General features: G+C 33.8%; 1 protein-coding gene across 1 annotated transcript in view; it reads right to left on the bottom strand.

Annotated features, from left to right (window-relative positions):
- The window catches only part of CRPPA (CDP-L-ribitol pyrophosphorylase A), a 218,738-nt gene that overhangs the window by 184,348 nt on the left and 9,220 nt on the right, over nucleotides 1-25,170 (bottom strand). The window contains exons 2-3 of the mRNA XM_016139451.2: nucleotides 24,207-24,483; nucleotides 10,204-10,353 (exon numbers count right to left, since the gene is read on the bottom strand). Of these exons, the coding sequence (XP_015994937.2) occupies nucleotides 10,204-10,353; nucleotides 24,207-24,483 (427 nt within the window). The remainder of the gene's footprint in view (nucleotides 1-10,203; nucleotides 10,354-24,206; nucleotides 24,484-25,170) is intronic.

A 25,170-nucleotide genomic window follows, 5' to 3' on the forward strand; every position in this document is an offset into this window, starting at 1 on the left:
CTTGATAATTCTATAACCATTACAGAGACTGAAATGTTATTTAACAACAATCAAAAACTTGCTCCTTAATGAAAGAAATTTATACACAAATAAATGAAAAGATTTCCCATGTAATGGGTGGAAAGATTTAATATTGTTCAAATGTCTATGCTTCTCAAAGCAATGTGTATATTCGATGCTCTCCCCATGAAAATCCTAATGGCATTTGTTATAGAAATGGAAAAAGCAATCTTAAAATTCGCAAGGAACCAGCACAAAAGGCCCAAAATATCCAAATGATTTAAAGAAACAAGAAAACTGGAGGTATCACACTTCCTGATTTCAAAGTATATTACAAAATTACAGTAATCAAACAGTGTGGTACTGGAGTAAAGATGGAACTAGACCAATGGAATAGAATAGAGACTAGAGAAACCCACACATATATGATCCGCTGATTTTTAACAAGAGTCCTCTTCAGCAAATCATGTTGGCAAAACTGGATATCCAGATGCAAACTAATGGAATTGAACCCCTATCTTACATCACACACAAAATAAATTCAAAGTGAATTAAAGACTTAAACGTAAGACCTGTAACTATAAAACTCCTAGAAGAAAAGATTCTTAATATTGCTTTTAACAATCATTTCTTGGATATGATACCAAAAGTATCAACAACAAATTATAGATAAGTAAGGCTGCAAACAAAAATCTGCATAGCAAATGAAACAATCGACAGAATGAAAAATAAACTAAGGAATGGGATAAAATGTTTGTAAACCATGTATCTAATAAGGATTTTTTTAACTGAAGTGTAAATGACACATAACATAACGTTAATTTCAGGTATACAACATTATATAATATTTGTATACATTTTAAAATAATCACATTAAGTATAGTTAACATGTGTTAACTTACATAGTTATAAAAAAATTTTCATGTGATGAGAACTTTTGAACTTTTAATGTAAGAAACTCCTACAACTTAATAGCAAAACAAACAACCCAATTTAAAAATGGATTGTTCATTTTTTCCTTTCTCTTTATTCTTGTTCTTTATTCATTTCTCCAAAGATGATACATAGACAGGGGACTGCAGCTCAAAACTGTGAGATATTACCTCACAGTTAATTAACTAATTAATTAATTAAAATATAAGTGTGGTCAACTGGAACACTTCTACACTGTTGGTAGGAATTTAAAACAGTACAGCCATTATAGAAAACTGTATGGAGGTTCCTCAAAAATTTAAAAACAGAAGGGAGAAAAAGGCTATTCTCCTAATCCTATCCACCTGAAAAGACTCTAAGCTTAGACAGTTTTACTGGAAAGTTCTATCAGAATTTCAAGAATACGATATTTCTTATAAAAATTGTTCTAGAAAATTTTTAAAAAGACATCATTTTATAAGATTAATACAGTCTCATGTTGAAAATCAAATAAGGACAATCTCACTATAAACACAGAAGAAAAACCTATCAAGTAGCTAAATCCAAGAACATAAAAATTTACATCAAATAGTGTTTGAGTCTGCCATGTTAATTTACCATATTATTTGACTATAAGAGAAAATCACATGATCTCATTAGGTAAAGAAAAACAAGAATTCAAAAAGGATAATATTTACTTGTGATTTTTCAAACAGTAACCTTTCAGGAAAAGAGTTAAAGATTAATTTAACTTGTTAAAGGCTTTCTATCAAAAAAAAAAAAAAAAAAACCCTACAGCAAACATTATACTTAAGAAGTTATAGCCCCTTTGTGATGAAATCCAGAAAACTTATTATTTTTGCTGTTCTACAACATACCAGAGGTCCTAGCCAAAGGTAACAATGAAAGAAAAGTAATGATTCACAAGAAAAAGAAAAATTTCTCATTTTTTTGCATATAATATGATCATTTATGTAAAACTGAAGAATTCAAGTACAAGCTTCAAACTGGAGTTCCATGAATTTAACTGTTATAAGCTCAATCTACCAAAGGGGGTTTGAGGGAACATAATACATAACAGCAAATATAAATTAGGAAGTACAATACAAGAGTTTATAACAGCATATATGTGTATGTGTATATACAACACATAACAAAGTAAAAATCCTTCACAGATATAAAAGATCTGAATAAATGAGTCATACTATGTTCATAAATGGGACAACTTACTATTTGAAGATGTCGACTTGATCCCTAAATCACTTTATAATTTTAAAACATTCCAATAAAAGCTTCCAGTTGGCAGGAACTTAACAGATTTCAAAATTAAACAAATGTAATAAAGACCAATAAATAGCATATCAGTCACATCTAATGCCCGGCTTTGGAATCTCTTGGTCTCATATTCACTCCCTATGCCACCAAAGTGACTAACCTCATGTGGGCCCACTTAGTCCTACAGACCAGAAGCCAGATTCTCTTGCTTTTCCATGTAGCCACCTCTGGACACAGTCACAGCACTATGATATAAGTCATGAGATCTGGCTTCCCTTGGAGCTGAATGGAGTCGGTGGTACAACCAGAGTACGCTCCTTATGGGAGTAACTTTCACCAAGAGAGAGATGGCAGATGAATTGTGTCTCTTAGACAGTCTACTGGAAGAAAAAATATAGTTTTTTTATAAACCTATCTGGGTATGTCCTATGTGATGACCAGCTATATTTGTTTGTGAAGCAGTGGTCAGGATAGTAACACAGCAGGTCCTCAAATAACATCATTTTGCTCAACATCATTTTGCTATAATGTTAATGAAGGTGGGCCAGGGCCAATGTCTGTATGAGGTTTGCAATTTCTCCCCACATCTACATGGATTTTCTCTAGGGACTCCTCTGTTTCCTCCCACCTCCCAAAGATGTGCATGCATGGTAAACTGACATATCTAAATTGTCCCAATCCTAATGATAGTGAGTGTGCCCTGTGATGGAAGGGCATCTTGTCCAGAGTGGGTTTCCACCTTGTGCCCTGAGCTGTCAAGAGAGGCTCTGGTCACCTTTGACCCTGAACTAGAAGCAGCAGATTGGAAACAAATCATCTTGTGTTTATTAATCTGTCTTAAATGTATGTATAGCTCACACCTATTTCAATGTTTAATACCAAAAAATGTTTTAGGCCAGAGGGTAGAGGGGAAGGGGAGGTAGACGAGGGAAAAAAATTAAATCATTTCTTCAATTAAAAAAAAATAATAATACATATAAAAAAATAAAAAAAAATAAAAATGCTTTGGGTCTTTATTTAGAAGTTTGGTGATGTTTTTATGACTAGAAATATGACATAAGAATTCAACTCTCATTTATATCAATTAACCCATAGCAAAATTGGTTTCATTATGCATCATTTCATTTAGATTTGCAGTTCCCAAGAACCTATCATCCATGTTAAGTGAAGACTTACCCTGCCTCACCTTTCATGAATACTTAATCCTTGCCTAAGGTCTATTTGCTAGGAAAATTGTGCTGAAACACACAATTCTGAAAATAATTAACAAAGAGTTAAAACAATGCAGTAGTGTCACAGGAAACAAATTAGTGAATTAAGAACCCAGAAATAAATCTATATAGGTATTGGAAATTGGCAATATAACAGATGTTTCACAAATTAGAAAAAAATCAATTTAGTACATGATGCTGGAAAAACTAGCTCACTTTACAAAGATGAAAAAAAAGCTGTAAACCCATTTTGCAGAATATTTTTAAATGACCTCCGAAAAGATTCAAGACTAAAGTGTGAAATGAAAAACTAAACCTATAGGATAAAATACAACCACACTGTAGGAACAAATTTCTTAAGATCTTAGATACACAAAATTTGGCTGCATCAAAATACAAAACATTAAAGATTACATTAACAGACAAGTTATAGACTAAGAGAAGATACTTGCAATGTGAAAACTTAAGGAATAATATCTAGTATATACAAGAAACTCCACCAAATCAACAAGAAGAAGAAAAAATAAAATAGACCTAAGTTATGAATAAGCATTATTAAGATAGTAACACAGAAAAATGTAGAATAATTCATCCTCAGTAGCAATCAAATAAATTCAAATTAAAACACAGAGATTAATATACATCTATCAGATTGGCAAAAATTAGTAAGTTACAGCATTTTAAAACTACAGATGTGGCTGAAACACAAACCCCTTTCCCCCACTTCCTTGTGCCTGGGATCTCACTCATGCAGCCATTCTGGATGGCAACCTGGTAGTAGGTCATGTACCCTGTGACCTGGCAATTCCACTTCTTGAATGTACACACCAGAGGAACTCTTGCACACTCTTGCACTATGCTTACAGAGTGACCTACATGAGGATACTCATTTCCATATTCAGGATAGCAACCAATGTAGGTGTCCATCAATGATGGACAGATAAATAAAATGTAGTCTATGCACATGATCAAAAACTATGAAGTAATGAAGAACAATGAATGAGCTTTAGATTCATCGATACGTATGGTTTCATAAATAGTGCTGAATAAGTATCAGAAATTTTTATGTAAATTTTAAGAATGTAACATGATACCTTTTAAGAAAATACATATATCTGCATACATATGTGATAGGTTGATTAAGGGGATAAGTATTAAATATAACATAAAAGGGTTTCCTGGAAGGAGAATAAGATCTTAGATGAGAAAGGAAAAATATACATAAATTTTTTAAAAAATAAAAGGCAGTGGCTAGCACCGTAAACAACAGTAGCCAACTATAAACAGAGGATCATCATCAACCAATTCTACATGTCTAAGGTCCAAAACAAAACAGGGAATATAAGTGACAAGTTTGAACTTTAACGTGTCCCTGAATCTATGTTAAAATAATTTTTAAGGCAACCAACAGAATAGGGAAAGATAATTGCAAACAATACCTCTGATAAGGAGATAATATCCAAAGTATGTGAAGAATTCATATGGCTCAAAAACGAAAGAACAAACAATCCTTAAAAAATGGGCAGAGGACATGAATAGATACTTGTTCACAGAAGACACACAGATGGCCAATAGATATATAAAAAAATGTTCAACATCACTAGTAAGGGAAACACCAATCGAAACCACAGTAAGATATTACCTTACACCCATTAGACTGGTTATTATAAATAAGACAAGGAATGAGCATTGGAGAGAATGCAGAGAAAAGGAAACCCTCATACACTGTTGGCAGGAAAGTAAACTGATGCAGCCACTACAGAAAACAGTTTGGAGATCCTCAGAAACTTACGAATAGAGCTACTATATAACCCACTGATTCCTCTTCTGGGTATCTACCCCCCAAAATTGAAAACACTCATTCATAAAGATCTAGGTACCACTATGTTCACTGCAGCATTATTTACAGTAGCCAAGATATGGAAACAATTCTTCCTTTAATGGAAGATTGGATGAAGTAAATGTAGTACACATATACAATGGAATACTACTCAAATATTGCCATTTGGGACAATATGAATGGGTCTTGATAATATTATGTTAAGTGAAATAACTCAAACAGAAAGGATAAGAACTGTATGATTTCACTTTTATATGGATATAAGACAAAAAGCGACAAACAAAATAAAACAAACTTATGGAAACAAACAGCAGAATGGTGTTTACCGGAGGGGAAGGGGACAAGGGAGGATGAAGAGATGGAAGGGGGTCTACTACGAGGTGATGAAAGGAGACCAGATTTCGGTGGTGAGCACACAATAGAGTATACACATGTATTATGAAGTTGTACACTTAAAATTTATATAACGTTATTCACCAATGGCACCCCAATAAAGTTAAAGAATTAAAAAATAAATAAAACAAACCTAATTTTTAATGTCAAAGTGGAAGAATATAGATTTCAAAGGTTTCAATAAATTTAAAAAAAAAATCATAAGGAATTTAGGGGATCAGTAAATGACTCAAGGAGGAGAAGGAGGAGAGAGTGGTAAATCCCAAAGCAGAAGTGTGTTTCTTGTTGCTTGCTTGCTTCTTTTTAATGAAAAGTAAAAGGAATTGCATATACCAAAAATAGACATTGTAGGGTGAAAAGTCTGATGAGGAAACTAAGTCATGAGCTTCGTGGACAAGGAAGATAATGTAATGCCATGCTAAGGAGCTGGTACTTTATCCTGTGGGCCACAGAGGGCCACACAAGGTCCTAACGCAGGGGACCAGCAGGGACAGACATGCAGGTTAAAAAGACCACTTGCCATGGTCTTTGATGTGAAACACTGATCAGGATGGACAAGGATGATGGGAGGAAAATCATCGAGAGATTTCTTTTCCCCAAAGTCCACATGAAAGATGATGAGGACTAAATCAAAACATAAGGCAATAAGATATGACGGAGCAGTTTTAAAATATAGTCAAATGTAGAGGAAGATTCAGAAAAAGGCAAGTGAAAATCACTTATAAATTAGTATCTCTGTACACATTAAGTAAAATCAGAGACAAAATAATTCAGTTTTAGGCTAATTATTAAGAAATTTCTGGAGGCAAAGATAATGTTCTCAAAGGAGGTCCCGGCCAGTGTCACAAAGTGTTTTGGTTTTTTTCCCCTATAATGCTTTTGAATTTGTCCAAAATTGGGACAATAAAAGTGATCTGACTATATAAGCCAATTCAGAATAATTGTAAAAAATAAATAAATAAGTACAAATAAGAGGCAGAAAAAGAGAATAGGATAAGAACCCAAGAAATATGATGAGTAAAAAAAAATCATGGCTTAGAAAGTGTTTAATAACTCTTCAAATACAGCACCAGGTTCTGAATTTATTTTATCTTATAGAGTACCATAAATTATATACAGATCATGGTTTTATTAATGACATGCAAGTTGCTGCCACAGTTTGCAGATAATTTCACTAATCTAACATGACAGTGCTTTACAACTCAGAAAGTTTTATCTTTAAATCCCTCATTTCTCTTTTGCCCTAATTTTTCTTCACATTTTTTTCCATCTTTAACTCCCTATACCCCCGCCCCCGCCACCGCTGATGATTTTTTTATTCTTGTCCCTTTCTCGATTCTCTAAATTTTTAACAAATCATTTGTTAAAAAATGATTTGTGCCTTCCTCCTACCCTTTCCAACTTCTCATTTTCAAAACCCCATGTAGCGTGTGTGATTTCTTAAGACTGTTCTGAGGCTCCTCTTCAGATATGGTCTGGGTTCAGCTACACGCTGATCGAAGTCCCCCTCCTTTATCACACCAGGGATGAGGAGGGAGATGGAATGGGGAACTAAATGCTGTAAAAATTGCAATATAACTTCTGAGATTGTTAAGCCTGTAGATATAAAGACACATCATAAAATTCAGTTTTGACTGGTCTGTCAACCCAGCACTTAAAGCCCAATATGTTAGCACTCGGTACAAGATATAAATTGTATTTCTTCTAATGCATGTAGGATAGGAGTAGGATATATATTACAAAAGAAAATTCCTGTTATATTCTTTACATATTATGATTATGATATTGTACCTGGAGACTTGTGGCAGGAATCGAAGGGTTTGTTTTGATTGTTTTTTAAGGATGTTTTTATGCTTTCAAGTTAAACAGGCACTTAAAAAATACTTATAGTGCAGAATGAGAAGCTGTAACATATAAATATTAAATATCTCCACAGTAAAGTCTAGGATATCAAACCAAAAAGTACATAATTAACGCCCCAGAGAATTCTTCCAATGGTTGAGTCTTGCTGTGTCTTTAATGCATGTGCATTTTCATGAAAACTTAATTAACAAGTTACCTTCTAAAATTCTGAGAATCTAAAAACTTGAGTGTTAGACATGAGGGCAAGTCTCTAAACAATAAAGTCAAGAATACCATCTGTGACCCCCAAACCAATTTACTTAAGAAATGGATTTATGTAATTTAAAAAGCTTCTTCATACAAAAATGTCTTATTTTTTCTAAAACTTATGTATCCTCTTAAAAATAAGAATCTTCTGGACCATCCTTTGGGGTTTTTCCTTAGTTCTTAAAGACCATGTAATTTTCACTACTGAATTTTTTATTCCTTAATTTAGCAATCTTTTCCTTTAGCAATCTCATAATGAGTCATTAAAAATTTACGAGGAATAAAATAAAAATTTTAGATGACCTTAAGCAACAAAAGAAAAACCAATTATGAAATACCTAATTAGAGAGAAAAGCCCAAACCCAATTAAAAACAATGCTTCTGTATATATGCATCTTAAGTATCTATCACACCCACAGATTTTTAATTTTAAATTAATATTAACCCAGACATAGATATTAGTAACATTTCAGTAGCCAGATGTACAACTAATTTTCTACTTTGCTTATGTACTCACACACTCATACATTTAGATCTATAAGGATAATCAACATATTTGTAGTTATTAATATACCTTTGTGTCATTGTTATATCATTAATATAACCTCCTATCATGAGCGTTTACATGCCAAAAAAAACTCTACAAAAACTCAACTTTAAATGACCCTCTAAAATTTCTTCTAACAAATGTCAATAATTGATCTCTAGAACTATAGGCTTCATAGAATTTCACATTTAGAAAAATGCTGCCATCACCAACACTATACAAATTTTTGCTTATCCTTCAAATAAATTTTCAGATGATTTTCTTAAAGGTTTTAGGAAGAAATTATAAAAACATACATATGTACATATATATTACCCTCATGCAAATGTAAGCTATGAACTCTTCCAGGAGCTCGAGATAAGAAAAAGTCCCTGATCTCATAGAACTGACATGCTATTTGCAGGGGGAGACAAATACGTACCCAAAATATGTAAATGTCAAGTAGTGATATCTAATAAGGAAAACTAAAGCAGAATAAAGGCATACACGACAGAGGATGCTACTTTGTGTAAGATTATCAAGGCAGGTTTCTCTGAGGAAGTGATATATTTGCACAGGGACCTACGTGAAGAGTAGAAACAAACGGTGTGAGTATATGGCAAAAGTGGCCTAAGTAGATGGAAGAACTAGTACGTAGGCCTTCTTTTCATATATTTGTAAATACGTACACTCTTATAAGTTCATTCCACTGAACAAATATGTACTTGGTATTAATATGTCAGGCAAGTTGCTAAGAATGAGACAAATATCATCACTTCTTCACGGGTTGAGGCTAGAAGGCAAGTCAGATATTTCATAAATGACTTCCCAAGTAATCATAATTCTGATGCTAGGTAGAAAAAAAGAAGGCACTAGGAAATCTTGTCGTGAGTTTGCCTAATCTAGTTGGGGAGGGCGAGGAGGAATTGGGAGACAGGACAGGCTTTTCTGAGCAAGTGATAATTTACCTACCATCTAAAGGACATGTAGCAAGATAGGAAGGAAGTAAAGCTCCAGAAAGGAAGAAACTTGTATTTGAGGAAATAAATAAGGTGACCCTAAGCTAAAGCATATAGAACAGGATGGGGAGCGAGGTGAGATGGAGGAAACAGTAGCGGAGGTAACAACAATCCAGCAGGTCAACATACAGCAGAGCATCTTAACATCCATAACCTCCCAGCATCACCTGAAGAAGAAAAGTCATGCATGACTTCAAACTGCAGACCTACCTTTTCTTGGCCACAGTCCACATAACTTTGGATCAGATTAAGATGCTTCTTTGACACACTGATTCAATTTCATATGATCTTAGTGACAACTGCCCAATTCCTGTTTAACTCTCAGGAGATGGTAAACAGTATTATGTGTTTTTTCTCTATGAGTTTTACAGAGGCAAGTTACACCCTTGAAGCCATCTGTTAACTGGGTGGGCCCTCAGCCAGCATCTGGGAAACTGGTTCTTGGAGTACTCTCAGTGAACTGTTCACTGATAAGGGTGGTTCACAGCGTCTAGACTGTTTGCATAAACAATATGGTTTATGTTAAATACCTGCTTTCCTTCTGGGAAGATGGAAATTTATGTGTTAGGCAGAAGACGTCTATGTGACGAACTTCAATAAACACCCTGGACACCAAGTCTCTAACAGGCTTCCGTGGGGAGAAGCATCACACACGTGCTGCTGCATCTGCGTTGCTGGTGGGAAGGCGTCTTTGTGGTGGGTCATCTTTGGGTGAGGAAGAGAGCAGAGGAAGGATTCCTCCAGACTCTGTTTGTGTCTCTGTCTCATATGATCCAGCTATGATCAATTACTTCACTGTAATCAATTTTAACCACAAGTACAAGTACACACTGAGTTCTTCTATCAACTCTCCAAATACAGGGGTTATTCTGGGGATACCTCCACACAGCAGCTTTTTCAAAAGCCCAGAATTCTTACCTGCTGATATGCTTCATAGATCACGTCAAATAGAAAAGCCTGTGGCATTTCACTTGCTCTATGCCTGGCACGTTCCAATGAGTGGTCTAAGCAACCATCAGCATCTGGACTGATGACAGTAGATACAAGAGGTCGAACTGCCCCTGCCGCCTAAATAACGAACAAACAAACAAAAAAAAGACAAATAACACATTTATTTTACCCAGAGAATATTTTAAAGCAAAATTCTGAACTCTGTATCTCATTTTGGAAAGCAGATCTTATCCATGCCTCCAGCAAGCTACCTCAAGAAAACATCTGAACAAGTGTAAATTTGGTTCCCAAATCACAACGTTTCACGTCAATATAGTTAGCAGTAATGGAATGGCTCGGTGTAAGCCAGAAGAAAGAATAATCAGGAGGATCGTTTCATAAACAATATAAACGTCTAACCAATGTACTGCATAATTGAAACTAATAATAAAATGAAATTTTAAAAAAGTCAACCTCATAATATTACGATTCCATATTCTAAGAGGTAGAAGTTTTTTATTCATTATAGGTTCAAAATCCTTTTCATCGCAGGCCACTGTAGTCGAAAACTACAAAAAGGATGGAATGATACAACTGGGTATTCCCTGAAGATCGGAGAGGAAAGAAAAAGACTATTACAAAAGAACTGAAATGGATTATACATGAGTTACTAATTAGTGTGCCTTCAAAAGATTTAATTTACACATTAGATCATTGAGGAAACAGACATATTCCCTAAGATCCCTAAAATAAAACTCAGCAACAACTCAAGTAACAATGAACTTATGTCTTCCTCTAAATCCTATTAAAAAGTTTCCCTCAAACACACCCTTAATGCAATGCTCTTACACGTAAAATATACATTAATATCGGTTGCTCTGATGAAAGTTCTGTCTCATGAATAGATGCACCTAAACTTTATAAAATGATACACCTTCATATTAGACAATCTTCCCCTTTATCTTTAATACGGTCTCACTGTAATACAGTCTTGAAGGTCATTACCAAACAGTTGCCTTGGTGAAGAAGTCTTAAAATGTCGTTTCTATATTAGGCAGTTAACTAAACCTCCTTTTATTGACACCAAAATGTCCTTTCTTTCACATAATTGCAACATAGGGATTACAACGCATGAAGCAAATACACAAATACAAATTTGGTCTTGAGACCAATATCTGAGCAAGATAGTCCATGAACTAGTTTACAAAAGCTGAGAGTTTGGCTAAAAATCAAAGCTAATGTATGAGCCAAGTAGACAGTTTACGAACTGTGTCACCGTTTCCAGTGACTCAAGTAAAAATGTGGAGCCTTAGCATAAAAGCAAAAATGAGGCGACAGCCAGGGGTGACACAGGGGGAGTGACGTCCAAGTAAGTGAAAAGTAAGTAAGGACCAAGCCCAACTAGTCAAGCCCAAAACATATCAGAAGGGGTTAGAAGAGAGGAAAGAAACACACATGTATACACACACACGCTGCTTTTTAAGAAAAAAAAAATTACATTTGCATCACAACTACTTATATGCAATTTTATGCCAGGCCACGAAGTAAAAATTTATGAGAAAATGACATGCAAAATGTCAGCGTGAGGAGCCCCATATATTTTCTCCCAGGAAAACACTATAACTAGTAAAAAGTATTTAAGGAAAAACACACACACACACACACACTTAAAGCCTTTGAAAATTGTCCTAAGGACATTCAGCAAGTTAAAAAACATTTATTCTAGAAAATTTTCTGTATCTTGGTAAAAACAGAGAGAGTTCATGGTACTTGAGTCAGGGTCTGTTCCTTTCCTCATTCCACTGCCTAGTTTGGTGTGACTGACATTCCTTTCAAATAGCTATGGCCAAATGGGGAGGGGAGGTCCCCTCTCCTACTAGCTCCCACTGGGAGAAGCAGAATGCTAGCATTTCCCATCCCACTCAGTTCCACAAAGGCTAAATTACAGGTTGGAGACTCCCCTCCACTACCTGTAGGGTGAAGGTCTGCCCTAAGGAATGATAAGCGGAGACTGGTGGGGCCTAGATCATCTGCACCCTAGATCACACCTAGTGCAGTGGTTCTACACCGAGGGACGCAAAAAGAGAAGATGAGAGTCTTGGAATGCTCCCACGCAGCAACCTGTTCATGAAACAGTTCATGTAACCTACGAAAACAAGACATCAAGCCCACACACAGCTCTAAAGTCATGGCGTAGTGATTTTTCACAAGGCAAGATATAGGCTCTAAGGACAGAGAACTGCGAAACTCTCCCCAAAGGAATTCATTTTATCTGGAAAAGAGTGTGAGTAAGTTTACGGCCAAGTGCATTCTCAAAAGAAATGGATATTATCGTGGTAAGAAGAGGAAGCTGGAAACAAATAGCTAAACTGTAGGCCAGCTAGGTTACCAGAGACTACGAGGGAAAGAACAGAGTTAACAAGAGCCCCACTAAAAGCAGAGCAAACTTCAAATATTGGCCTCAAAAACCAACCCTGTAGAAGGACCAGAACTTATCTGGATTGAACTGTAGTACAATTTATGCCCCAGGAGCTGTGCCCTCCATCTTCTTCTAAAAAGCAATTAACCAGCATAAAATGGAGCGTATCAGTTGGATGTGATATTAACAGGGGCAGAAAATATCACTGGAATTAAGGTAGCATAAATCTGAAGTAAATTATGTTGAAATGTGTACTGTGAGCCCAACAGCAACCACTAAGAAAAAAAAAATCAAAATGAGAATATAATTAAAGAAATTAAAGTTGCAACATAAAATATTCACTTAATGCAAAAGAAAGCAGTATGGAGAAATAGAAACAAAGAAATGTGTGAGAAATAAACTGGGAGATGTGATTCCAACTATATCATATCAATAATACCATTAAATGTGAATGGATTAAACAATCCAATCAAAAGTCAGATTGTCAAACTGGATTCAAAAACCCAACTGTATCTAGTCTACAGGAGACACATATTTGAGATTCAAAGACAAATAGATTGAATATAAACGGATGAAAAAGAATACATCATGTAAACAGCAACCATAAGAAAGCTAACATTGGGGGGGGAAAGACAAAAAAAAAATATTGGTAGAGATAAATAGAGCCATTTTATAATAAAAAAGGGTTAATTCAACCAGAAAGTATAATAATTATATATTCATCTAATAACGGACCTCCAAAATACATGAAGCAAAAACTGGTAGAATTGAAGGGAGAGATAAATCCAACAGTAAAAGTTGGAGATGTCGACAACTCATTTTCAATAATGGGTAGAACAACTAGGCAGAAGATAACCAGAGAAATAAAAGACTTGAAAAATCCTATAAACCAACTAATCCTAACCATTATGTATTAGAACATTCTAACAGTAGAATACATGTTCTTTTCCAAAAAAAAATATGGAATATTCTCCAGGATAGACCATATGCTAGGTCATAAAGACTCAATAAGTTTTATGGGATTGAAAAAATACTAAGTATGTTCTGTAATCACAATAGAGTAAAATTAGAAATTAACAGAAAGAAATGTGGAAATTTTATAAATATGTCAAAAATGAACAACTCACTACTAAGTAACAAGTGAGTCAAAAAAGAAATCACTAGGGAAGTGAAAAATATTTTGATGAATGAAAACCTAGTGAAAAATATTTTGATGAATGAAAACATAGACAAAACACTTTTAAAAAATTATGGAATGCAGCTAATGCAGTCCTAAGAGGGAAATTTATAGCTGTGAATGTCGATGTAAGAAAAACTTTTCAAATCAAAACCTAACCTTCTACCTTAAGACATTAGAAAAAGAAAACCAAAGCTAAAGCAAGCATAAGAAGTAAACAAGATGAGAGCAGAAATAAACAAAATAATGAATAGAAAAACAGAAAAAAAGGAAAACTTGGTTCTTTGAAAAGACAAAGAAAACTGACAAACCATTAACTAGCCTAACCAAGAAAAAAGTCTGAAATTAGTAAAATAAGGAATGAAAGTGGTAATATTCCTACCAACCTTACATAAGTACAAAGGAATATAAAACATTAACAAGTATATTTCAACAAATTAGATAAGAGATGAAATTACAACTTCTTAGAAAGACACAAACTACCAAAACTAACTCAAAAATAGATCTATAACAAGTAACAAAATTGAATTAGAAATATTTTTAATTTCCCACAAAGAAAAGCCAGGGTTGGATGGCTTCATAGGTTAATTATACTCAAAAGGTGTTGTCATATTTTTTTTTCAATGCCAATTCCTCACACTATTCTAAAAAAAATAGAAAACAACACTCCCAATCATTTTGTAAGACCAAGATTATCCTAATACCAAAACTAGACAAAGATATAACAAAAAAAAAAAATGTAAAATATAGACCACTATCCCTGATGAATACAGATGCAAAGATCTTCAACAAAATACCTACAAACCAAATTTGGAAAAATTTTAAAAGTATTATTCACCATGACCAACTGGAATGTATCCCAGGAATGCCAAATGGTTGAACATACCAAAATCGATTCAATATATTACATTAATAGAATAAAAGACAAAACATAAACATCTCAATAGATGCAGAAAAATCATCTGACCGAATCCAACGCTCCTTCATGAAAACAAGCACACAATAAATTAGAAAGAGAGAACTTGCTTAACCTGATAAAGGACATCTATGAAAAACCTGCAGCTAACAACATGCTGGACATAAGAAGGATGTCCACTGTCCCCACTTGCATTAAACACTGTACTAGAAGTTCTAATCAGTGTAATTAGGCAAAAATATCTAATAAAAGGCATCAAAAAATGAAAACCAACTCTATTTTCAGATGATGTGATCATGTATATAGAAAATCCTAAAATATCCACTAAAAACTATTAGAACTAACAAAAAAATTCAACAAGAATGCAAAAGACAAGTTCATTGTATAAAAATCTATTGTATGTCTGTTAGAACAATCAAAAATGAAATAAAATAATTCATTACAATAGTGTCAAAAAGAATATTTAGGGACATATTTAACAAAAATAATGCAAAACTTATATGCTTAAAACAACAAAAAATTTCCCAGCTCCTATGTAAGGGCCACCATCTCTACCCACTTACAGACACCCATTCCTCCTCAAGTACTTCTCTATAGCAATAGTCTTCTTTCTCTTCTGCCTCATCAATTTTTATTGCTCTCCTGAATTGCCTCCATTAGTATGCAAGCATTCTGTGACATCTCCTAGTATTAAATTAGTCCCCTGATTACACATCTTTCTCCAGCTAGCACCAAATTTCTCCATATAAGTAAAGAAAAACTGGAAAAAAATTATCTGTTCTACTCCATATCTCCAATTTCTCTCTCCTCCCATGCTCTCTGGAATCCACTTCAACCAGGATTTTATTGCTACAATGCCACAAAAGTACATCTACCAATGTCACCAATGACCCCCATATTGCTAAATCCCACAGATAGCTCTTTTCCTTCTTGAGATTGTTTGTTCACTTGATTTTCGAAAACTATTTCCAAACAAACCCTCTCATTTTCCCACCCTCTAGATGCTAGATCCTTATATTCTAATTCTAAATAGTGAAAAGTTTCAGAGCTCAGACCTCAGACTTTTCTAGCTACAATCATTCCATAGGTAACCTCATAAAGTTACATGGCTTCAAATACCATCTATGTGAGAACTTACAAATCTATATAGTCAGCCTAGAACTATCTCTTGAACTCTGGACTTATACATTCAAACATGTATTTAACATCTCCACTCAGATCAAAACACACATCTCAATAGTAATATGCTAAAATCAAAGTTCTGATTTTATCCATACCACACGCCCCAAACCTGCTCCTCTATAGACTTCCCCATCTACATAAATGTCAACTCCATTCTTTCAGTCATTATTACCAGAAACCTTGAAGGTCATCATTGATTTCTCCCCTTCCCCACTTACTCCATATCCAATCAGTAAGCCCCATCAACTTCAAAATATCCCAAATCTGCCTACATTTCACTGGCTCCATTACCACAATCTGAACCCAAAGAACCCTCCCTCTCTCAGATCCCACACAAAATCAAAACCCATTAGTAATTTTGACTATATTAAAATGAAAAAATTGCTTGTTTATCACAAAATAGTATTTATAATCTAAAAAAAGAAAGTGGAAGAAAATAGTTACAAAGCATTACAGCATATGACTTGCAAAATATTAATGTCCAGGTATGTTAATAACTCCTACAAATTGGTATTTATATTAAAAATAGGAACAGGAGCAAAAGACTTTTACATGGGCAATTTAATGGCAACACATAAAGTCATAAATTTATGAAAAAAAGTCTAACCTATTAATAAAATGCTAACTTAAAGAACAAAAAAGAAAGCATTTTCCACTAACGGGATCAGAAAAAAATGTCTAAAAACATCAAGTGATGGTGAAGATGTGAGGCAACTCAAACTCTTATTATACACTATTGATGAGAGTATAATTTGATACAAGTTTTGAAAATAATTCAGCATCATCTAGGAAAGGTGATAACTTTTATATGATAACTGCATATACCCTGACTCTAGAGAAATCTGCATATGTACATCAGAAGAGGTATGTAATAATGTTTATGCTAGCAACATCTGCATTAAGAAAAACTAAAGAAGACAAATGTCCATCTGTAAACATGATTTGTAATATATAATATAAAGTAGTGATCATGAACTATAGCTAGTCACGTGAATACATTTCCTCAACTATATTGTGCAAAAAAATGTTGTCAAGATATATTCAAACGTAAGATTTTAAAAAATCATACAAACATGACATGCTACATTGTGGGAGTACATGCTACAAAACTGAAGAGAAAAACAAGAGGACAACAAAAAACAAAGTTCAGGGTAATGTTTATCCATCTGAGAGGAGTAAATAAGATCAAGGCAGGGACACATTTCTAAAATGTGTATTTATGAACTCTCATTTTTGATTTGTGAAAACTAACTTCTCAAAGGCAGAAATCATCTGCCTTTGAGATGTCATTATAGCAGGAGGAATAAATTCCAAGTATAAGTAGGTTCTTGTCTATGGAAAGCAAAAGATCATTTAGAAAGTAGTACAATATGAAGACGATTGAAAGCAGAAGGTGACTACCAGCTTCCAGGGTCTTACTGAACAAAGAGCCCCTGAAAAGGGTCACAAGTGAAAATCACTCTTTTACTGACCCTTCTTTTCTCTGACTACCATTCACCCATCTATCTGGTATAAACAAATATAGAAAAAGGAGGCTGATGCTGGTAGACATGTACCATAGCTACTTCCATGGTAAGGGATATTCGTTCAGAAATAAACATACAGTGAGTCCTCACTTATGTGATCTATTCTGAAATTCAAAGCATCAAAATTACAATGCAAGTATGGACAAAGTCGATTAGTTGCCTCCCGCATACAGCAATCTGGGAAGTTTGTTATATGGAGCATGAAAACCAAGTTATCAAATGCACTGTCTCCTTGGGAATTAGCATAACAGGGCCTGAATGGAAGCTTAACAGCTCAGCACCACGGTGATTACTTGCCTCTCAAGCTAATCTATCAAGCAAATTCCACGTCAATGCATGGGAATCATCATAGATACAAATCATACAATGTGGAATAACAAATGCACCTCTACTGTTTATTTTTAAAAGCAAAACTGAACAATATCTACTATCCATCCACACCGCAGGTGCTAACATGCACTCCTCCTCAAGCATCTGCATTCAGGCTAATGATGTCAAGGCACAACAGAAATCCTCCGACCTTGTAATTACAATTTCAGTTAGCTGAGTTGTCTTTATTAAAAGACTACTTAAGAAAAACTTATGGAATTACATCTTCAAAGCTAATCATTAACAATTATGAGATTTTGAATTGTTTTTATAATACTTCTAATCTCCTTTTTTGACAAATTAAAAGAATCTATTATTTATTCAATATATAAATATAGAAAAACCTCCATCCCAGTTGTGGTATCACTACAAAGCACTTCAAAAAGTGATTATATAGCAAAAAAAAGGAATAAAGAGTCCTCCATTTAATATACTAAACTTTAATTCCTGGAACTTTAACATTAAATTTAATATACATTAAATTTAAAATAATGAGGTATATTATGCTTGGATATACAATAAACTTTATTTCATGTTAATCCCCAGATTTACTCATCATGCCTTGATCTACACCTTCTCCAATTTCAGTTGAAGGTAATTCATAGAACAGATATACGAGGTAGGTGGTTTCAAGTAATGAAGCAAAACAAAAGCTTTTCACACAGTATCTTCTCCAGCATCACATACAGATCAAGTTTCACTTCATTCCTTGGCAATAAGGGAATAGTTCAGCACCTGCCCTGGGCATTTAAATCTTTATCAAAGTAAGACTGAAATGTCCCACTAAATGAGAATTCACTGCTTTCTCACAAATAAAACTGCTTCTTTAGAGTTAGGACTTAAATCGATACCAAAGTGTCTCTCTAATAGATAATGACACAGGATTCACTGACCCAGGAGAGCTCATTACCTGAACTCCACCCAGGACTAAACTTTAGTGTACTTGCTCATGATCAAAACTACTCAACAGAGATCTAGTACAAGTGATTATTAGCCATGGTTGTTTCTATCTAATGCCAAATTTCCAAATACAGAGTCAAATATATGCCAAGTGATTTTCCATCTCTATTTTAGAACATACCCAGAATGTACTACATAAAGCTGTAAAACTGAATAGTGGGAAAGTATGTTCTTCCTAATGCACTCATATTAAATTTAAGAGAACTCTCAAAGTGCTATTAATCATTAATAGTCATGTTGCAAAATCCCAAAAGATTACATACAGACACACCAACACACACATGTCAAAGTTTCTGGTCATTATGTAAATTTCACTGTTTCTTTTGAGATGACTCAAAGATTTTCTAAGTAAAAATTAGTAAATGCTTAATGAAAAAATGTATATTCTTCCTACACAAAAAATGATGCCTACATAATCCTTTGATTTTAAGTCTTCTGTAACATACTACCACTATTAAAGTTATTTAACTGTTCTAGAAACAAAATATCTAGTCATTTTTAAACTGACATTATACTCAATTGCTCACTAAATTATAAATACAATTATTTACCTTAAAAAAAGAAATAAAGTGGTGATCATTTCACAATATATACAAGTCAAATCGTTATGCTGTACACCTTAAACTTAATTACTACTGCATGTCACTTATAGCTCAACAAAATGAGGATATAAGAAAAGAAATAAAGATAAGTCCGTCTGTATTATTCTGATTAATTATGCTCTAACTCTGCAAATTTATTATGTACCACATCAATGGTGTAGGGGAAGTTGGGGTGGGAGTAGGGGTGTGAACAGGGATGCTGCTAACTGTCACACAAGACACAGGACAGCCCCCAAAAAAGACTTATCTTACCCAAAATGTCAGTCCTGCTAAGCTTGAGAAACTCTGTGCCACAACAATAATCAAATACAGAAAGAAACAAGGTATGGAACTTTCTCTCACAGGCAAAAATCTCTGCTGCTTTAAATATTAGAAAAAAAAACAACCCATACAAGAGATCAGTGTAGTGGACCTTACGTTTAATGAGACATGCAGTAAGATGTATCATGAATCAGGGCTCAAAAGGTCTCAGACAATTAGAACTCTTAGATAAATACAATTTTCATGGGTAGGTCCGTAGGTGGCAACAACGTTAGTGCCTAAACTGTAATCTCATTTGTGGCTCACACACTATCCATTCAGTCTGGTCCAGTCAGCCTGGTTCCCTGAACATTTTTAACACTTTCCTCTCCGTCCTGACTGACTTAAATAGGCTATCATCACTCAGCTTGGTCATTACTGTGATTTCTGAACTAATTTAATTTCCCTGAAACTCTTCCTGTAATCCATCTACCAAACCAGGGAGACAGACATCTTTCTAAAATTCAAATCTGATCATGTTATTCCCTGCTGAAAATCAGTAACTCCCTCTCACCTATGGGATAAAAGTCAAGGAAAGAGATCATGGAAGATTAATGAATTCCAACCTACACATGATTCCACACTGAAAACAGCAAATTTAAGTGATTCTGTTCATTTGAATATAAAAGGTCTGAAATTCAGGCATGAGACAGACATTTAAGAAATAATAGTGTGTCTGTAAGAGTTAAAATGGGTGTATACAAATGCATTGTACCAAGTTATACTTAAATATTGAACGATATAAAACCAAAAACATAAGAAAAAGGAGACCAATCATTAAAAAAAAAAAAGACCAAATGGAACTCCTAGAAATTAAAAAATTATTAAAATTTTTAAAATCCTTAAACATGAGATTTGGTAGAGATAAAGAATTAATGAAATAGAATACTTAAATTACCTAAAAATCAGGCAACAAAAAGAGATGGAAAATAAAAAAAAAAGTTAGGAGACATGAAGACAGGATCAGAAAGTCAATCATACATAGAGTGATCCGTAAGAAGAGAGAAAAGCTGTGGGGTAGGAAATAAAGCAGAGTCAATGTTCAATAAGAAAATGGTTGATAATTTTTTTAAATTTATAAAAATACATGAATCATAAAATTCATAAAGGACAATAAATCCAAAGCAAGAGGGGGAAATCTATATCTAGATGCATCATAGAGATACTGTATAATATCTATGAAAAATAAATTATAAGATATCTTACATTAACCAGAGAGAAAAGGCAGATTCCTTTCAAGGGATACAATTAGACTGGTTAGCAGACTTTGAAAGTTGAATAAAAGCCAGGAGGTAATGATAGTATATTTTCAAAGTACTTGGGAGAAAAAAAAAATAGCTGTAGTCTTAGAATTTTATACCCAGACAAACTATTACCAAGAGTAAAGGTGAATAACACTAAAAGGATTTCACTACTGATCCTACTGAGGTCACCTTACCTCTGTGGAACCCAAAAATGTTGTATACACAGATAGAGAGAAACTGGGTTCTGGTGATACATTCAAATTCTTGTATGCAGACAACTCTAATGCCAGCATTAATTTCAGACATCTTTTCTCATAGGGTAACACATCTTCATCAATTTGGTTTTGCTTTTAACCAATGTGAAAATTAAAATATCAAAGTTAACTCTAACATGTATGCCCCCCTAATGGGCTGCCACACTGTCTAACTTACTTAGCAAATGATTTATCTAAAAGGGCTTTTTGGTAAAGCTTGAAAATTAAAGACTAAGAAAACAAGAAAATAAGTCAGAGTCTATGAGACACAATTTTAGAGAACAAAGGAGAATGGGTTCAAAAGAATACATGGAAAACAAATCATGAAGTAGCTCTGACTAAGCAAAGGCATCACTCTTTTCTTGTCTTGGGATAGCATTTGATTCAGGCCAATCTTATGCAATTTACTGCCCAGAGGTTATAAAAGATGCCAATACTTCCCACTAATGTAAGAACTTCAACTACTAGTGCAAGTCTCAATTAATTGCATTTATGTTTTCATGATTAGAACAGTATGAGAGTTGCCAGGAAATGGTGCCTGGATTTCCTGAGGCTACTGAGTCACCATCCTAACCACTGTAGGGAAATTATGACTAAGCAAAAGATATTACTGAGTGTTTCCAATGGAAAACTATGTATTGTTTAGAGCAGACCCTTCCAGATTAGCTCAGTCTAGCCTTTCATTGCCTTTGAGCTCTTCCGCAGCTTTTCAGAAGTTACAGTAACTGATAACAGTACAAAAGTATTCTTGACTATAAACATGCAACTATTTTCTGTCTAATGGAGGTCCAGTTGACACCTTCCTCCCTTGGAAAAGCAGCTGTGTCTATTTGTGAATTCATCTCAGTATTCCTTTATACCACACAAATTTGTGCCTTCTGGATTATAATATCTGTCTTGTTCCCTCATTAATGAGTTCAGTAAAACTCTTAATACATGCTCATCTTGTACCTGTCAAGGAAACTCGTGACTTTATATCTTTTTGAAAATTATACTTTAACATCATCAAAAACAATGCAATATTTTTAGAAGAGACCAGATTTCTGAAGCTGAATTCAAAACAAATTAGTTGTAAAGTTTTTGCTTGAAACCAGCTTCTTAATGTAATCAAAAAGTTTCACAGTTTTCATTAATATTTGTTAGTTTTATTTAAGATACATAATGTGATTAAATATTATAAACTACATTCTGATTAACAAAGTTAAAATCGGAAAGAATCCAAAAGGAATTCCAACAAATCTACAAACATAAAACACTAATTGCTATACATTTTAATGTTTTAAGTCATCTGTTAAACAATATTCTTAACATATTAAGTAGAGCAAGATAAAAGGTCTCTTTTGTTTTTTTCAGATACATTACCCAAAGAATCACTTTACAGACCATCTCTTAGAAATAACCTCTCTCAAATATAATATTCAAAAATAAAAAAATCCCAAATGTAGATAAATTTTATAGTGAGCTTGAGTGATATTTTCCAAAGGTAACATAGGCAAAGAGCTATATTTTTCTGTGTATTTAATATGCATTGAATTTCTAACCATCTGTTCAAATTATGTAGTCTCCCCCTAGAAACTCTCAAACTTGTAAAATTTTACTCAAATTCCTAAAAGTTATAAATCCTTTGTTCCTACATTCCTCCTCACCACCCTTATAACTGATCATATTCCTTATACCACAATGGAGAAGCCTGGAGAAGAGGAAAGCGGTCACAGGAAAAACACAAGAACCACAAGAAAGTTTTTGGTCACTTATGTTCCTGGACCACAGCTTTCACTACACCAAAATACCATTTAGAAGTGATGCTAACGATGAGAAATCAAATATTTCATTTAATCTATGGAATTCTTATTCAGGTCTAAATTTAAATAAATTCATGTTGTAAAGATAAGAGATCAAATTAGGGACAATTTCCAGACTATATGACCCAAACATGCATAGTTAACTTAGGGGAAGTCATAGACTGTCTTTCCCAGATGCATACTTTAAAACTTCCTGGCCTCCAGATGGCTAAGAAGGCTTAGATGATTTCTTCCATTCGTCTTCAATTCTTGGAGGAAATTCTAGTATTTAGATGTTATAATTCATCTTTAAATAATACCATTTTTAAGTACTTAGAACTCTATTAAAATAGTTAACATATAAATTTTCTATCCTAAAAACCTTACAAGTATTAGTATCTATATTTTCATAAGTTAGGAAGACAGGACCTAAGAGATTAAGAAAGTTGAACACATTACACCACTAATATGATTTAAAAACCTGAAAATTGTGACTATGTCTGTCAGACTCCACAGATTATTTCTATTATCTTATATCAAGTCTGCTCAACAATTTTTTTTCACCGAGTCTCAAATTTAGACTGCAAACTTAAGTTTAATATCTACTACCTTATCTATAGAATTTTACCTGGTAATATAAGGGGGAAAAAAACAGATGTTCTAGAGATTACAACAGGTCTCTTGCAATTCTGTGCTTATTTTGATGAAATAAAAGTGAAAACAGAATTCTATCATCTTAAGATGATTCACTTTAAAGGTTGCAAAAACCTTGCCTGGCTCCTTTGACAGAAAATAAACCACTTCTGAAAAGCAAAACTAAACTAAACTAAATTAAACTAAAAACACAAAATTTGACTGCGATGAGCCAGATTTTTATTAATTTGTATAAATATATATACACACACACATATGTATATATATCTTAGACTTCTATGTGATTTCTTAGACATTTTTAAATAACTGCATATTTCATTTCATTCCTTTAAAGTCCATTCATCTGTATACAATAATGACATTATTACTATATTCTCCTTCAAATAATTCATATTATGATGATAAATGACTATAGCAAAAGATAAATTCCAGAACATTCTCACAATCTATAAGACTATAAACTTCCTAAAACAAATTACCCTAACACCTTTAAGTCATCACGCCCATTTTAAATAACTTGACATTGAATTCCCTCAAAATTCAGCAAATGAACAACTCTATAGAGTGTTTGCCTCTTCTATGCATTCTTAGGAGTGTAAATACTTACTCCGTGTTCCTTAGCAGCTGTGACAACTTTAAGGAGAATGTCTTCCTCAACAAAAGGCCTCACAGCATCGTGGATAATCACTACTTCCGGCCTGGAGAGCTGAGCATCCCGCTGGCCCTCCGCCAGTGCTTTCAGTCCATTGAATATTGACCTGTGGCGGGTCACTCCAGCTTCAACTAGCGAAATGCGTTTATGCTGGTACCTCTGAATAAGATCTTTCATTGCGTCCATGTTCTCTCCCGTTACGGCCACAACAATGTCCTTTATCCAACATACTCTAAAAGGAAAGTATGTACACATTTCACATAAACTGATTCTTATACGACTATGGTTAATCTAATAACAGAAAACAGAATTAAGTACTGGTATGTCTTCATAAAGAGATTAAAAACTGAAAGTTAATAACTAAATCAGTCTTATTCATTTTTATCAAATCTAGTAAAGAGGCTGATAAAAAAAATCAGTGAATGTCACACTACAGATAGAAACACATAGATATATAGTATTTTGCAATATATTCTGTGCAATATAGATCGTATATGATATACAGATAGATATTGGAGATTTGCAACTTGAAAGTTAAATTTGAATAATTACGATATTAATCTGTAGACTGAGAAAAAAAGATTATAACAGGAATATGCTTTTAAACTGATTTTTCTAAATAATTTTTCTCATAGAACAGGAACAGTTTAAATTCCAAAAGTTTTGTCTCTTTAGGGAAGTCCATTGAATTGGCACAAACCTGGATCACTAACACAAACTGCTAACATCGAGGTGAAATACTGTATCCCAAATAGGGAAACTCTAATGATTAAACTTGTATAAATATAAAGCAGGATCTAATAAAACGAGAAAAACTCACAATTTAATGAAATACAAAATTAAATCAATCTGTTGAGTCAGATACAAAACACAAAACTTTTTTTCTGTTGTAAAACATTATTTTAAATAAAGACCTACT

This window comes from Rousettus aegyptiacus, unplaced genomic scaffold (genome assembly GCF_014176215.1).
Source record: "Rousettus aegyptiacus isolate mRouAeg1 unplaced genomic scaffold, mRouAeg1.p scaffold_m13_p_13, whole genome shotgun sequence".
NCBI lineage: Eukaryota > Metazoa > Chordata > Mammalia > Chiroptera > Pteropodidae > Rousettus > Rousettus aegyptiacus.